The sequence below is a fragment of the Microcaecilia unicolor genome, chromosome 13 (genome assembly GCF_901765095.1).
Source record: "Microcaecilia unicolor chromosome 13, aMicUni1.1, whole genome shotgun sequence".
NCBI lineage: Eukaryota > Metazoa > Chordata > Amphibia > Gymnophiona > Siphonopidae > Microcaecilia > Microcaecilia unicolor.
In genome coordinates this window covers 16792932-16811017 of record NC_044043.1, presented here as the reverse complement: position 1 = coordinate 16811017, position 18086 = coordinate 16792932, and the positions used below count along the sequence as shown (strand labels likewise).

At 43.0% G+C, this 18086-nt stretch overlaps 1 protein-coding gene across 3 annotated transcripts in view; it reads right to left on the bottom strand.

Annotated features, from left to right (window-relative positions):
- Nucleotides 1–18086, bottom strand: part of RAD51D (RAD51 paralog D) — a 287517-nt gene that overhangs the window by 183911 nt on the left and 85520 nt on the right. For all 3 annotated transcript variants that reach the window (XM_030222483.1, XM_030222485.1, XM_030222484.1), the window contains exon 3: nucleotides 11522–11583. In XM_030222483.1, the coding sequence (XP_030078343.1) occupies nucleotides 11522–11583 (62 nt within the window). The remainder of the gene's footprint in view (nucleotides 1–11521; nucleotides 11584–18086) is intronic.

The following is an 18086-nucleotide window of genomic DNA, read 5'->3' as shown; positions in this document are numbered from 1 at the left end:
AATTTGAGTTCATGTGGCGAAAATAAAGCTTGAATATATTATTGCGGTCTAATTCCAGAGCGAAAGTGACCAGCAGCGTAGTTCTTTCAGTTATAACCTCCATTGAACTCTCCAGGAATTCTGTTAAATTTAGGTCAGGTTGAGGAGCATTAGGTAAAGTTCCTGTTCCAGCACCGGAGATATATTGCATTTTAGTAATGGGTGGAAAACCCTCAGAAGGGACACCCAATATTTCCCTAAGGTATTTTTTTAACATTTCCAGTGCTGGAATCAGAGGAGATTTGGGAAAGTTCAAGAAACGTAAGTTATTTCTCCTAATCTGGTTCTCCAAATATTCCATCTTACGCTGATGGAGGTTATTGCTTTTTATCAACAATAAAGCTGAGGAATTCACTGCTTTTAAATCTTTATCAAAAAGTTCCATTTTCGTTGTATGCTCTGCTATTTTAGTAGTAGCCACTTCCTGAGCCTGCTTTAATTCAGCCACATCTCCCCGTAAAATACCTGATATCTGTTGTAGGCTGGAATTCAGTCCTTGAATTGCTTCCCAAAGTTTGTCTAGGGTTACAGTCGTTGGTTTTATCATTATTCCACGATCAACGGTAGAATCGCCGATTTCCCTCTCAGGCAGCAAACCTGCCTGAGGCGTTGTTCCTATCGGCGTCGAAGAGGCAGCGGGGTCTCCACTCGCAGTCGCAGGGGTCCGACTTCCGGCCTCCGCGTTCTGCTCACTCGCTGCCCTCAATTCATCCCCAGGTCGTGGCGGTACTGTTGTGGGAGGTGGACTTAGCGACACTCCCTCCGCGCTCAAGTCAGAAAGTTCTCCCGGACTTCCCGAAGCGAACAGCTGGGCTCCCGGCGCTCGTAGCCCCGACTCCTCCAATGTCATCAATTAATACATTCAGAATAAAATAGTTTTTTCTATCTTTGTTGTCTGAGAATTTTATTTTTCTATTTGTGTTGGTCCCAGTGTCTCTTTTTTGCTTGTTTTGTATGAGCAGAGTCTTCTGTCCATTTGACTTTTCTTCTCTCTCCATGTCCACCATCCATATTCCCTTTGCATCCCTATCTGTCCTGTCCAGCACTTTTCCTCCATATCCCTCTCTTCCTCCACATTCAGTATTTGCCCGCTCAGTGTTCTTATCCTCCTCTATTTTCAGCTTCTCTTCTCTGCATCCCCATCTTGACCTGTCCTGCAGTCTATATCCCATCCTCTCTCATCAGAATTCCCCCAGTTTCCAATATTGTCCCTGTGTGTCCCTATTTCCAGCACTGCTGTTGTGTCCATGACCCTATGCTCCCTGCATGCCCAATATCTTTTCTCTATCTTCTTGTCCCTCCTCTCTCTTTTCTCTTCCTCTCACGCTTCTTATCTCCTACTTGACCTGGGGCCAATTTCTCTCTCCACCTTCTCTCTCCCCCCTCCCATCCCAATGTATTACCTCAATCCAATATATTATCTCCCTCTTGGGTCCAGTGTCTGTCTCCTCTCTCTTCCTCTCCTCCAGTGTAAGTTTTTCTCTCTCCCTCCCTTCTATTCCACCCCCCCCACTCGTCCAGCATCTGTCCCTCTTCCTCTACATCTCCTTGGTCCAGCACCTGTCCCTCTTCCTCTCCATCTACTTGGTCCAGCACTTCTTCCTACCTGTCCCTCTCCCTTCCCGGTTCCAGGATCTATCCTCTTTCTCTTCCCTCCCTTCCCAGTTCCAATGTCCGTCCCCTTTCTCTTCCCAGTTCCAGCATCTGTCCCCTTTCTCCTTCCACCCTCTCCCTCACTGAGATTCATGTCACTTTTTCCCCTTGCTGATGGTAGTGGCACCGCTTCAATTGAATCAGCGTGCCTTGGGGCTTCAGGCCTTCCCTGTAATGTGACCCACCCTCGCAGAGGCAGGAAGTTGCATCAGTGAGGGTTGGACACATCATAGAGAAGGCCTGAAGCCCCAAGGCAGGCTGATTCAATTCATTCTCACAATGAGGACTTTGTCCTCTTATACAATATATTGACCCATGAGGCAGGCCTTAGCACCGTAACATAGCCATGTCGGGTCATTTTTATGCTTGTCAGAATTAAAATCTTTTTGGATATCATCACTTTTTTCTCCCATGATCACTTCCTCCTCAACACAGATCACCTTTATCCATGTGTGTTGTTGTTTTTTTTAATGTCATGAATAAAGTATCAGATCGGTGACGCAAGAATACCTTTTATTAAATCTATGTTGGCTTTTGGATTTAGGTCATGTCTTTTGTCAGTGTAGTTCAAGGTGAGCTACATTCAGGTATATTAAGTATTTTCTTGTCCTCAAAGAGCATACAATCTAAGTTTGTACCTGAGGCAATGGAAGGTTAAGTGATTGTCTAAGATCATAAGGAGTGGCAGTGGGATTTGAACCAACTTTTCTAAATTCTCAGCCCATACTCTAACCTTCAGACTACTCTCCTCCATTCCCAGAGCTGCCAAGGGGGCTGGATCAATGAGGGAGATTTTAGCTATGGCCTTATTTCCACCCCACTTCTCCCAGTCATGCCCTAGCTCCACCCCACTCCTCCCAGTCATGCCCTAGCTCCACCCCACTCCTCCCAACCATGCCAGTCACGAAATGCCTAGAACCCACCTGGGCTAATCCTGTGGCCACTTAAAGGGTCTATTCCCAGCACAGCTCAGGTCCGCCTGCACCTGCTGCTTGTGCTCTACACTAGCATCCTCCTCCCACCGACTGGATCCTAACCACATATGGGTGAGTCTCCCACACTCAAGGTGTTCTCCTAGGTTACTGAGGCCACACTCTCAGTGGTCCCACAGTTCCTAGAAAGCACTCACAGACCCAACACACAAATCACCAGGATTCTTAGTCAGTCCACACGAGCAGAGGCAATAAACTAAAACTGTTTATTGTAATGAAAAATTAGAACAATGAACACAAAAGGTGCAACCAGCAAACAATAACAGTTAACTGAAATATGGATCAATTATAACACCATCTGAACAGTACCTGGGGAGTGCAGGACATATAACTGCTCACAGTTATCAAATATATAAAGTATAAAGCAAACATCTCCCTCCAATGGCGAACAAAAGGACCACCAAATAAACAAGAACGGAAAACTTACACTACGAGAGGAAAAATAGATCCGGAAATATTTTGGCAACAGATTTACCACAACGAATGGACAATAAAAACAGATACAATCCAATTCCCCTTAGAATGGGACGACAGATGCAGATCTATATTAGACAATATTGCTCCAACCCAAACAAGAACCTCACACAGAAAGAATTCAACACCATGGTTCAATGAAGAGTTGAAAAAACTCAAAACACAAGTCAGAAGGTTAGAATGAGCTTGGAATAAAAAAAAAAGCCGACACCACACTTAACGCCTGGAAACAACTTCAAAGAAAATACAAATACACCATAAGACAAACCAAAAGACTACATTACAAAACCATAATCAGACCAAATTACAAGGACACACATAAACTTTTCCAACTCGTGAACAAACGATTAGATATCACACCAGTCACAACCAACAACAAAGACACTCCTGGAGCAGACAATCTCGCGAGATACTTCAACAAAAAAATCGTACAATTACGACTTATGTTTCAATCATTTTTATTAAGTGAACATAATCAGCTGTAACATTTCACATTACATAAGCAAGTTCTATAACAGCAATTGGCATATCTTCACATTTTGTATTTTTATTGATATTAGTATTTCCCTCCCTAAACTACTCCCCCTCCCCTCCCTGTTCCCTACCCCCCTTCCCTCCCCAAAGCCTCCCCCCCCTTTTTTCCCTTATATATTCAATAACAAGCAGAGGTTACAGGAGCAGCAGCAACGGGGATTATAGGTTCAATATCTGGCTCCGGACCATTGGGGTCAAGGTTTCCCAAAAGGGTGCCCATCTGCATTCAAATTGTTGTCTTCTTATCTGTGGCTGGTTCCGCATTGCCAGATGTTCTGTACGTAAAAGTATAAACATTTGAGTTCGCCAATATTGCAGTGATGGTGGTTTGTTCCCCAGCCACTCCTGCAGGATTGCTTTTTTCGCTACTACTGTAGCTCTTTTATAAAGTCTGTGAATCCCTTCGGCGTTGGCTTGCTTAGCCTTGGGTGTCCAAAACGCAACTTTGGATCATATGTCCATCTTCGGGACCAGAGTTCTGTCACTTGTTGTAGTATACTTTTCCAAAACCAAACCACTCTTGGGCATGTCCAAAACGCAACTTTGGATCATATGTCCATCTTCGGGACCAGAGTCCTGTCACTTGTTGTAGTATACTTTTCCAAAACCAAACCACTCTTGGGCATGTCCAAAACATGTGAGCCAATGTAGCCCCTTCTTGATGGCTGTCAGGTTCTCAGGTTCAGAGCCCGCGGGGCCGGGCTCTGGAGCAAACGTGAGCCCTTGGGCTGCTGCCGAGGAGCGACAGCAGCAGGCAAAACCCACCAACCAACACTGGGTAAGCACACCAGCAGGGACTGCAGGCACTGCCCAGCGAACCGGAACACCTGGACTGGAATCCCCCAGACTGGAGGACACAGGACTGGAACACTGGACTGCAATCCCTCGGACTGGAACACACACCGGCCCGGAACACACTGGACTGGAGCACACCAGACTGGAACACACACCGGACCGGAACACACTGGACTGGTCCCCCGGACTGGAGGACACAGGACTGGAACATGGGACTGGAGCACACTGGACTGGTCCACACAGCTTCACCTGCACTTAGCTACTAAGCCCCCCAGAAGTTGAGCTCCTGGGTTCGAGTAGCCGACAGGACTTACTGGATACCGGATGACATAGGGACCAGGACTGGAAACAGAAGTGCTCCTAAACCTAAACTGATCTACTTGCTCCCAAGCCCTAAACCAGCAGGAGTGTTCCTAACAGTAAACTGACAAAAGGACTTCCTAAGCCCTATACTAAACAGGAGCTCCTAAGCCCTGCTCAAGAAAGAGACTTCCTAAGCCCTAAACTAACAGAGCAGGGTACTAAATACAAAGCTAACACAGGTGCTACTAAGCACCAAGCTACAAGCAGAGCTTTACACTAATAAGCTAAACACAAAACTAAACCAGCTACCTAAGCACTGCTCTAGCAAGCTAGATACAACTAACAAGGTGCTTCCTAAGCACTACTCTGGCAAGCAACCAGAAGAGCTCCTAGCACTAAAAGGGAAGACAGGGGAGCCACAAGGAGGGAAGCTAACACATAAGCCAAAAGTGCTTCTAAAGCACCAAACACCAACAGCAAAGACTGCAATGCTCCTAATAGCACAAACACCAGAAGTACTTCTAACAGCAAACTCTGCAGTGTTCCTAACAACACCAAACCCTGAAGTACTTCTATCAGCAACAGAGCTTCCAAAGCCCTACACACAGCAATGCTTCCAAAACCAAGAGGGAAAAGCAGGGGAACCATAAGGGAAAAGCAGGAAAGCTAAACACACAGTCACCAGTGCACACTGCACTAATACTAACCTGGCCCTTAGCAAAAGCAAGCAGGGAAACTAGACACAACGTCAGAAGTGCACACTGCACCACCCTACCTACAGCAAACACCACTGTTGCAAAGGCCTTGAAGGAAACAACACCACTTCCTTATCAAGGCCCTCCCTGATGATGTCACACTCCCTAGACCTAGGCAAAAACACACTGATCCAGAGAGGCCCAACCCACACCAATGCAAAACCGTGAAACACTTGAAGCCAGTACACCCAAAGAGAGTTAGAGCAACTCAGACTACCCACACAGGTGCAGTATAATGAAACAATTAGAGCCCTGCTGCTGGAAGCTGCCAGCACAGAGAGACAGAGCCAGCTCAGAAAGGACAGACAAAAGAAACAGAAGCCAGCTAAGAAGCTGACCCCCAGGAAAGAGGTAAGTTTGAGAGGGGTTCTGACCCCAATCATAACAATGGCATTTCCCACATGCTCAATCCGGTGATGCTCCCATATGGCAAGCTCTTCTAGGCGCCACATATATCCTTAGTGCGAATTTATATTGTATTTCCCACAGTTCTGCCAATTTTGTGGTCTGCCAGAGCGACCGCACATGGTCCTTAAACATAGTCTCAGTTATCTGGCTTCCCAGATCTTGGCTCCATTTTGCTGCGTAGCCCATGTAATCCAATTCTGGCATTGTATCTCGGATGTGGCGATGATGGTAGGCCATGGGCACTTTCAATTGCGCCCCCAGCGACATAGCAGCAGCCAGTTCTTCCCTCATGTCCTCGGTGAGGTCTGTCCAAGTCAGACTGGACACATAGTGCCTCAGCTGGTAATAATGGAAATAGTCCGCTGAATTTATTTTGAACTGAGCTCTCAGTTCTGGAAACGTTCTGATACGCCCTTCGTCTGTGAGCACATGATATAGGTATTCTATCCCCTTTTCCTTCCATCTGTTGAATACAGTATAACCTGTCCCAGGCTTAAACCCCGGATTGCCACAAATCGACAGGTAGGGGGTAGTTTTAGGCGAAAAGCCATGCATGCTGCAGATCCATTTCCACACCGCTTTCATCGTAGGCAAAATATGTGACTTCTGTAGGACTGCTGGGGGATGTTGCTTGCTACCATGCAGAAATCCTGTAAAGTTGTCTGGGCCAAACAAGCCTAATTCCATAGTGGTAGCAGAGTATTCACTTGTCTTTCGAAACCAGTCATTTAGGTGCCTGATTCCACAGGCTACCGTTAAGTATCGCAAACTCAGGAGGTCCAGGCCCCTGTATTCTCTTGGGATCTGCAGAATCAGCAGAGCAATTTTTGCTTTCTTTCCTTTCCAAAGGAATTTCTGCAATATTTTGTTTATTTGCCGTTCCACTTTCCTTGGAAGATAAAGTGGGAGCGTTTGGAACACATATAATCATCTGGGTACAATCATCATGTTGTATAGCGCTATTCTGCCAAGCAAAGAGAGCGAGAGGGATTGCCACAGCTTCAACTTGTCCGCCATATCCTCCAATAGCCTGTTCACATTTTGGGCACACACTTGAGCCAGGTCCTGGGGGATTTGGACTCCTAAGTACTTGATTGCCTCTTCAGCTTCTTCCACTCCCAGTTCCTCTAACCCTGTGCCTCCCACCCCAGGAGAGATGGTGAGCCAATGTGATTTGTGTGCATTTATTTTAAACCCTGAAAGAGCACTGTATTGTTCTATCCGTGCCCAGAGCTGCCTCAATGAATTCTGGGGGTCTCTCATCACCACCAACAGATTATCCACAAATGCCAAAGTCTGCACTACCTCTCCACCCACCTCTAGCCCCTTTATCTGCTCATCCGTCTTCAACGTGCGGAGCAGTGGCTCAATAGACAGCAAGCACAATAAGAGTGAGAGGGGGCACCCCTGACAAGTACCCCGTTCTATGACTATAGGGTCTGTTCGCACTCCATTAATTAATACAGAGGCCGTCGGCTTAGTGTATAATGTCTGTACGGCCTGAAGGTACCAGCCATGCATGCCCATATACTTTAACACCCCAAACAAAAATTCCCATCCTATTTTATCAAATGCCTTTTCGGCGTCGAGACTGAGGAGGACTGCAGGTACAAGATTTACTTGGCTGTAGCTCATTGCCATCAGCAATTTACGCACATTAGTAGAAGAATGTCTGCCCTTCACGAAGCCCACTTGTTCAGGCCCAATTATATCTGGTAAGTATTGAGCCAACCTGGTGGCCAAGATTTTTGCTAATATTTTTATATCTACATTCAATAATGAAATTGGTCGGTAGGCCTCCGGTTTGTCCCTTTCTTTACCTGGTTTAGGTAATAATGATATTAATGCCATATTATTGTGAATGGGAAAACTTCCTGTCTCCACTGCGTCCTCTAGATAGTCATGCAGTGCCAATAACGCTTTCTGGGGTATCATATTGTAAAATTCTCCCTGTGAATCCATCGGGGCCCGGGGCAGAGTGATGTGACTTTATAGTGGCTTGGAGCTCTTTACCAGTGATTGGGACATTCAGTGTCTGTAATGCTAGTGCAGAGAGTTTTGGCAACTTGGAGGCTTCTAAATAACTCATGAGGGATTCTTTATCTATGTCTTTATATTTTTGATATATTTGGCTGAAATGTGCTCGGAATATATTTGCTATTTTTTCGCTTTTCGTATGTATTTTACCTTTCTCGTCCTTTATGGCTGATAGCACTCTATTTCCTCCCCATGTTTTCACCACTCGGGCAAGCAGGGTCCCAGTTTTATTGACAAACCTATGCAGCCTGTACTTGTGATATATGGCCCCACAACTACGACTTAAAATACCTGTCAGTACCATCGACTATGCTGAACTCCTTAACTGCCTAGACCCAGTCCCTGGCATTCACCCAGCGGACAGGACCTGGACCAACTTCGAGATATTATCGGAGCATATCATCTCCCAAACGCTCAAAAGATTTGCCAAATCTCACTGCAAACTAGATATATGCCCAAACAACCTGATGACATCTGCTCTTCAACAATTCATAAACGACATAACGAAACACTTAAATTATATGCTACAAAATGGACTCTTCCCGAAGGAAAAAGGAAACATTTTACTCACCCAAAAACGCAAAGAAAAGTGCTGGTGAACTAACTAACTACAGACCAGTAGCATCCATTCCCTTAATAACCAAATTAATGGAAGGGTTTGTGACCAAACAACTTACAAACTATTTAGATAAATTCTCAATACTTCACGATTCCCAGTCAGGATTTCGGTCTAACCACAGTACCGAAACAGTATTAGTCACTCTCATGACTAAATTCAAACAAACGATTGCATCTGGTAAGAACATACTACTTTTACAATTTGACATGTCAAGCGCTTTCGACATGGTTGACCATGGAATTTTATTACACATCCTTGAATACTTCGGAATCGGAGGCAACGTCTTCAAATGGTTCAAGGGATTCCTAACCACAAGATCATACCAAGTGACATCTAACTCGACTATTTCAGCCGCATGGGTACCTGAATGCGGAGTACCACAAGGATCCCCCCTCTCGCCGACTCCATTCAACTTAATGATGATACCCTTGGCAAAATTACTATCAAATCAAAACCTTAATCCATACATATATGCAGATGACGTAACGATCTACATCCCATTCAAACAAGACCTAAAAGAAATTTCCAATGACATCAACCAAAGTCTCCATATCATGCATTCTTGGGCGGACGCATTTCGGCTGAAACTCAATGCAGAAAAACCCAGTGCCTAATACTCACCTCTCAACACAACAAGAAAGAATTCACCGCCATTAACACACCAACTCTAAACCTTCCTATTTCAGAAACCCTAAAAATTCTTGGAGTCACCATTGATCAACACCTAACACTAGAGAACCACGCGAAAAACACAACCAAGATGTTCCACTCAATGTGGAAATTAAAAAGAATAAGACCTTTCTTCCCAAGGAGTGTTTTCCGCAACCTGGTACAATCAATAGTACTCAGTCATTTAAACTATTGTAACGCACTATATGCCGGCTGCAAAGAACAAATAATCAAGAAACTTCAAACAGCCCAGAACACTGCAGCTAGACTCATATTTGGCAAAACAAAATTTGAAAGTGCTAAGCCCTTACGAGAAAAATTACACTGGCTCCCACTTAAGGAACGCAACACGTTCAAAATATGCTCACTAATTCACAAAATTATCCATGGTGACGCACCAGCTTACATGTCAGACCTGATAGACCTACCTAGGAATACCAAAATATCATCCCGCACATTCCTTGATTTGCACTTCCCCAACTGCAAAGGTATGAAATACAAACTAATGCATGCGTCAAACTTTACCTACCTGAGCACACAATTATGGAACGCATTGCCGCGCAGCTTGAAATCGATCTATGAAAGAACGAACTTCCACATACTACTGAAGACCCATCTCTTTAATAAAGCGTACCACAAAGATCAACCAATGTGAATATGCACAACTCGCCCATTTATATTCAGAATTGTTTCATAATATCTGCCTGTATACTATTACTTTGTTTTATTATCATCATGCTGACCAAGATCCTTCTGTAATACTAAATGTTTATTTTCTAGCATTCTTCCACCACTCATGATGTATTGTAAACCACTTTGAGCCTGCGAAGAGGTGGGAAAATGTGGGATACAAATGCAACAAATAAATAACATAGTAACATAGTAGATGACGGCAGAAAAAGACCTGCACGGTCCATCCAGTCTGCCCAACAAGACAACTCATGTGTGCTACTTTTGTGTATACCCTACTTTGATTTGTACCTGTGCTTTTCAGGGCACAGACCGTATAAGTCTGCCCAGCACTAGCCCCGCCTCCCAACCACCGGCTCTGGCATAGACCGTATAAGTCTGCCCAGCGCTATCCCTGCCTCCCAACCTCCAGTCCCGCCTCCCACCACTGGCTCTGGCGCAGACCGTATAAGTCTGCCCCGCACTATCCCCACCTCCCAACCTCCAGCCCCGCCTCCCACTACCGGCTCTGCTATCCAATCTCGGTTAAGCTCCTGAGGATCCTTTCCTTCTGAACAGGATTCCTTTATGTTTATCCCACGCATGTTTAAATTCCGTTACCGTTTTCCTCTCCACCACCTCCCGCGGTGTTCAGCATCCAGAAATTGCTCTAATTTATGGATTCACAACTTTGTCTAAGAACTTACTCAAAAGTGAAATATTGGACAATGGGCAAAAATTAGTTAGCTCCATAGTATTGACAACTATTTTTTAGGGTAGGATGTTATCACCCCCTCTTCAAAACATCTGGAAGCATCTCTTCAATGAAAGAAGCATTCACTCTCCATGCCAACCACTTGCACAATCTTTCCCTATTATTTTTCAAGTATCCATGATACAGCTGGGTCAAGGTCACAAGTCTGGCCCTAATGGGTTCAAAATTGGTCAGATTTTATCTTTACAAACCTGCTCAAATAAAAGAGCTGAAGATGAGCAAGGCCAATGCTAGGCAGACTTCTATTGTCTCTGTCCTGAAAATGGTAAGGACAGATCAAGATCAAGAATGGGTATGTTATATTGCATCATATCATATGCTATGAGTTTATCTTATTGAGCAGACTGCATGGATCATGCAGATCTTTATCTGCTGTCATCTATTATGTTACTATGACCAGAAATCAGGAGTTACGAGTGAGGTAATCCTATCCTAATCCCAACTTATTCCCTTCCTCAATTCTAATACCTGAAACCTTATTCTTGGAAAACTCTGCCAGTGCCTCAGGTTTAGAAGTCAACTATTTCATATCAAATAATTCTCTTGTATTATTTGAGGAATCTGCAATCATCTCTACTTGATGCTTCTCACAATTTTAACCCATCATAAACTCACAATAAGTTGTGCCATTATGGAGGGATAATTTCCACAAAATGAATGAAACCAGGTCATCAAGGCCTAAAACTTAAAACATACACTTTTCAGGAGATTAGAGATTCTTTTTGGAGGTGGGATGCTGCAATATTTGTAATCCAGGCAGATACACTTTTATTCATCATAGATACACCAGCTATCTTACCTTGTAAGACACGAAGCTTTTGTGCGCAACTTCTTCCAAGTCAGATGACACAAGATCCACAACTAAGAACCCAAAAATGAAAATTAGAAACGTCAATACAACTGCCCATGAAATGTTTTTGCGTGTTGTATTATCCAATTGTGGGTTCAATGTAAGATTAAAGTCCCCTCCCAACAGTAGAGAGCCCTCTATATGTCTAGTTAACAGTTGGTCTAGCTCCTTGAAAAATTCCCCATGCATAGAATTAGGGTCGTACACGTTCACCACAGTATAAATTCACCCCCCCCAGAGCAAAGATGATTAACAGGTACCTCCCACCTTTATCTTTTATTACCTTTTTTATTTCCCAGGGCTTATCAGTACAGAATGCTATCAAGACCCCTTTACTTTTCGTATTGTCAGTGCTAGAGGCAAAATGAATAGTGGAATATTTCTTATGCTTGCATAGATATTCATATCTAGGTTTTAAGTGGGTTTCCTGTATCAACCCTATATCCACCTCTAAGCATTGCAATTCGCGGAACAACAACTGTCGTTTCCTAGGTATATTTAAACCTCTGACATTGAACAGCATGCATTTAACATCACCCCTCATCTTTTAAGGTTCGGGGTTCCGCTCCCTCATCTTCGCTTTTACTTTGGTCAATATCCTGTAATTGAACTTCATGCTGTATCATGTAAGGATCGTTCCCCTGTCTCCCTTCTCCCCCTCCCTTCCACCCTAAATGTGTTAAGGCACCACCTGTAAACCCGTAGATGCCTAGTCAGAGAGGAAGGAGCAGCTAGGCCGCCCCCGAGTGTCCCGCAGCAACAACATATTTCAAACTACCTCGTGTCCATGGCTGTAAGGTGATTCAACAAGTTCAACTGTATAATTGTCTGCAACAATAAAGTTATTCAGTATCCCACCTTCATAATCCACACTTCTTCATGTGATGCGCGAAGCTGATTGCTGGCGTTGTAGCCGTTTTGGGCCTTTCCCCGCTGCCACTTCGGCGGGAGGGAGCATGAGCTGGCCCTGGTTCCAGAGCTGGTCTCCTGTCGGTCTTCTGTATCAGTTGTCTCCGGATAGATTGCTCTGGCCTCCATGATAGACTTGACTTGGTGCATTTTCCCGTCCTTGTAAAATACCAAGGCAAAGGGATGCCGCCATCTGTATTGGATCTTAAGTTCTCTGAGGTGCCTCGTGAATGATTTTAGTTCTCCTCTTCTTTTCAGCGTCGCTGCTGCCAGGTCCTGGTAAATTTCAATAGCGTACGAGCCCCATTTAAAATTCGAGGTCTGTCGCGCCATTTTCAATACTTGTTCCTTCACCTTATAGCTGGAGAAACAGGCGATAATGTCCTTTGGTTTATTATTGCGCACTGGTCCCAGCGCCCGGTGCGCTTTTTCTAGTTGTATAGTCTCAGGCTCCAATTCTGTCCCATTTTTTGCATATAGATCGCAAACAATTTTTTGAACTACTTGTTCACTATCTTGGTAAGTAGACAGTTCAGGCAGACCCCGGAACCTGAGGTTATTACGTCGTCCCCGATTCTCTAGATCTTCTATTTTATCTTGGATTTGTTGTTGTTCGTTCCTTATTTCAGCGACGTGGTGGTCCAGCGTTCCCAGGGCCTCGCTATGGGCTTCCATTTGCGCCTCTGTGTCCTCCAGTCGCACGCCCAGCTCCATGATTTCACTGCGCCGATCCGTGCCCATTTTTGCTACTTCTGCGCGTAGCGCTTTTAGATCTGAGCTGATATTTGTAGCCAGACCTGCAGGCTTGATTGATCCCCTTCCGAGGGTTCCACTGCCTTGCGCTCTTCTAGGGATGCTTCCTGGGATCTAGTTTTCTCCCCGTTCGCCGGCTCTTTTACTTTTCGCCCATCCGCCATTTTATTTTTCGGCGGCGTTGGGCTTCCAGTGAACGCGAAGCGTGAAAGATCGACCACCATCCGGTTAAAGCTCCTACACTATCGATGCGCTTTTTCTAAGGCTACCGTTGCCGGTTTTCTGAGCCCTCCAGCCGTGGATTGCTGCTCGTTATTGCTCGTTTTCGTCGCGGGGCACCCGGAGCTAGCGATTCAGGCGTCCATGCCCCTTGGTGACGTCACTTCCTCCTGCCCATGAAATGTTTTTCTATTACACATCCCACAAGCAACATGATTACTCAGTTTTGTTGTTGAAATCTTGCAATGAGTGTGGTTTTGCCATTATTCTAACTATGCAGTATAAAGAGGCAGGTGCATTAGACACCTCAGGGGAACCTTGAGCCTTGAACTCTACTCAACAGACCTTCAGGCCCCCCTAAGATTTTGGTAATTAAACTCAACGGTAATATCACTCCGAAACCATTGCTCCAGGATGGGCCTGTAAAAATGAATAACTGGATATCGCATTTTTAAATATTAAAGTTTGTTTCATAAAGCTATACATAAGGGACATTCCTACATATAGAAACAGACTCCTATAAAAACTATGTGTGGGTATACATTGTAGAAATGTGAGCACAGGTTATGCACTATGGAATGGGTTAAAATGCCAAAGATTGGTAAGTCTTATGACTCTGGTATCTATTAGATATTGACGAGCCTGCATGACTCTGGGATTTATGATCTGTGGAATTTATGATACCCTTAGGCGGCAAGCAGGCCTGGGAAAGAAACTAATGTAAACAAACAGGAAAATTGTTGCCTAACAGCTTAAGAGAACCAGATGCTGGGAATCGGATAATAATCTGTGAGAAGGACAGTTTGCAGAAAAAGAGTCTTGTAAATCATTGTCTGAAACAAACGATATAAGCTGCCGTTTGAGAAGAATATTTCAGAGATGCAGACAGAAAAACATTTTGTTATGTTACTGAATTGATCTCTCATGAGAAACTATTGTATTTTTATTTGTACCCTTCTCCACCACCGCCAACTGCAGGCTCTGCTCATTCTGCCTCGCCTCACCCTATGCTTGGAACAACCTTCCTGAGCCCATACGCCAAGCCCCCTCCCTGCCCATCTTCAAGTCTCTGCTTAAAACCCACCTCTTCATTGCTGCGTTCGGCACCTAACTCTTACCGTTCAGTAAATCCAGACTGCCCCAATTTGACCGTTCACTTGTCTTCTAGATTGTAAGCTCTTTGAGCAGGGACTGTCCCTCTATGTAAATTGTACAGCGCTGTGTAACCCTAGTAGCGCTTTAGAAATGTTAAGTAGTAGTAGTAGTAAGTGAATAAACGGTACTTTCTTATATGCCCTTAGCTTTGGTTTCTTTTACCACTCCCAGTTGAGCATGGCTGGTTTATGCTAATTTGGGAATGGATACAAGCAGCCTAAAAACATTGGTGTCCCCGACGTTGATAGGAGGGATAGTCCGTTACGAGTTGCGCACGGACCCTCTGATTGACCCGGATTTCGGGTCGGGGCGAAGTAAAAACAAAAACATTTAAACAAAACAAGAGAAAAAAAATATTGGGAGTCACATGTCTGCCTCTGGGACGCTGGAGCAGACGATTCCAGGAAACAGAAGACTCAGTTGATAGAGGGGAGAGGGGATTGGGTCCTGGTTCAGTCTGGAGATTTCCAGGTACGTTTGTGAAAAGAAACAAGGGTGTCTGTTCAGCTGCAGGATTCCCGACACCGCAGACGAGATTGGTAAGTGACCTCTTTACATTTTTATTATGCTAGGTCCTATGTCACTTTTGCCTGATTAGGTGTTTTAAAACAGGTATACTTGAAAGTGTGCATGTAAATAAGTTTGAAGCTGGCTGCTGTAAGTATTGCTATGTTTTTTTATTTAGATTTTGAAGAGGGAAGTTAATTTTTAATTCTCAACTAATTTCATTGAGAGTACGAAATGGATAGTGCATTTAACATTGTGTGTACCAGTAATTCATTATTAGACAAAGAATTTGTCAATGCTTTGTGGAAGAGGGAGCATGATAAAAAGTCAGTATAAAGTGAGAAACAGTGCTGGAGAGTTTCTTGTACAGCTAGGAAAGTTATATCTTTTTAAACATTCGTTTCCTTGCTTCCTGGCAGCGGGTGTCTGGATTGAAAGCAGCGATCATTTCTTTCTTTTTGCTATCTTTCATAAGTAGGTGTGGGCATGAGAGAAGTCCAGCTTGTGCTTTCTTTCAGGGAGATATCAGCTGCCTGTATATTTAGCCATGTTCTTTTGTTAATTGCCTTGTTTTAAGTTAAGTGACAGAAACTTCACTTTGTTTGAGAGCACTAACTTTTCGCATTATAAGAGATTCCTCAACTTTATTGTACAGAGACTTTTTCTTTGAATTAAACTGTTTTCTTGTATTGCTTTTTTGCTATTTTCTTTGAGCTGTGCACATTCGTTTTGCTCATCAGTTATGTCCTGTATTGAACTTCCTCTGGGACAGTGCCCTTGTTTCCGTTATGATTTTTTTCTCTCACTCAAGTCTTATGGGATTATTTGGCTATCCCTATTACGGCTGATTTAATTGCATTTTATATTTAAATTACATTAAATTTATTTTCCTTTTACAGTATGTGGAATACCATTCTTTCCCACTGCTTTATGTTTCAGGGCCGATTCACACCGCAGAGGAGGAATGTGATTTATATTTACAATACACTACAATCTTTAATTTCAAAATTTCTTCATAAGACTTGCAAACGTTTATGTGCTATTTCTTGCCTGATCTATGAATCTTGTAAAGGTCAGCCAAGGATGCACCTTTGTCTACCTCATTAGGATTTGTACTTTTTACTGCCATTAATTCTTCTTTTTTTTTTTAAACACATTTTATTTCTTTTCCTGCTTATAGGGAATATTTCTGAGAGTATAGATGAATTGTTTCTTTTGTCTGGAGTGAATGGTTTACTTAGCAACATTCCTTTGTAAATAGCTTTCTGTCTCCTTCTTTGTGTGGGCTTTGAAATCCCGCTGTACTGATAAGGATTGGCTTCCCTTTTGTTCTTAGCCTGAAGCAGCTGGCCTGGCACTAGTTTTGCCTCATCAAAGAAAAAAAAACGTCAACCAGTCACAGACCAGTTTCGTTTTACAGTTTTATTTCTTTTGGTTTAAATCTCATCAATGTTTTCTTTTGTATATAATTCTATTTCAATGTTTTATTTTGTGTATATGATTTCTAGATAACAATTTTGATTTTGTTTCCCTGCTAGGCTTGCTAATAATCTTATGTTTAACCTATTAGGACACGTGTCCACATTTCAGTATGAAAATTTATGGTATTTTTTTCCCTGCTTGTTTTAAACATGTACATGTGTATCCTAGACCACTGAAATATGCAGAAATATTTTCTTTTTTTAACTGATTTTTGTTGCATTGCATTCAAAATTTTACCTGTGAAGGTTCCTGCCTGTATTAGATTTATCAACATAGGATTTAACACAGTCCTGCTGAACTTTTTGTATTGCTGGCTGTGATTTGTGCGGGGCAACATTTGTCTGCTGAAGTACTTAATCTGTTTAGTTCATTACTATCTGTGTTACTTTACCTCAGATAATTGGGATTCTAGAGAAATTGCGCCACAGGACAAGTGCATTTAAATGAATGTTTAGATTAAGAAGTTAAGATATTTTGTGTACCTTGAAAGAAAATGTTTTATACCGTCCCAGAACAAAGACATAACCTTTCTAGGCAGCTGCCCAGTTTGCCCCAAATTGCTTAAATTACCTTCTCTTTCATCATATTGTTTCTTTACAAACATCTGGAATGTTAAACTTTTTTCTTCCATTTTCTGTATCCTTTGTTTAGTAAAAATGGAGAAACTGTGCTCCTAACTGATTACTTAATGCCCTAATTTTCTTTATTTCCCCTAATTTCCATACTGTTGACAATTGGATGCTGATGTGAATATTTATTTTTCCCTAATTTGTTTTTATATTAATTACACGTGCCTGTCTAATGATTTTAAAGCAGAGGCTTATTTGTAGCAGACCTGCTTACCCAGAAAACCACAATGGTAAAGATTTAAAATTATGTTTTGAATTGCATGGAGAAACCTTGTGCAGAAGTTGGAAGCAATTTCCCAATCAGTACAGGGTTGCAGAAATGTTTGGATAAATGAGGAGGTCTATTTGTAGTGAGGTAGAAATGGGCCAGTTGTGTGAACTGTTTAAGGATGCATGCTGTGGGTGGTCACATGGAGGGAGTGCAGGCTAGTGGAATAATATGTATGGAAAGAATACTGCAAGTTAGCTAGAATGAGATATGTGAATATATATATGGAAGTCTTCAAACAGGGATATGTACATGAATTATGACATTCTTTTAGTTAAGACCAGAATAGCAATTGATTTTATTTTAAATTAACTATAACCAGAATTGTATAACGTATAAAACCTGAAACCAGCATTGAGCTAATGGCATTTTGTTAAGGAACTGGGCAGATATTAGGCACATTGCTCTGTTTGTTTTATTGTTGTCATTCAAAGCCCCTTGACACCTTTCAGAAGCATCATGTTATCCCCCAGCTGGTATAAAAGAAGAATTTCACCGATAAAATGTGGCAAGACCCAAGACTTTTAGTTAGACTCATTTGTGTGCTTTAAAGATATACTCTATTTATTGGGTGAATTGTTAAACTCTAGCA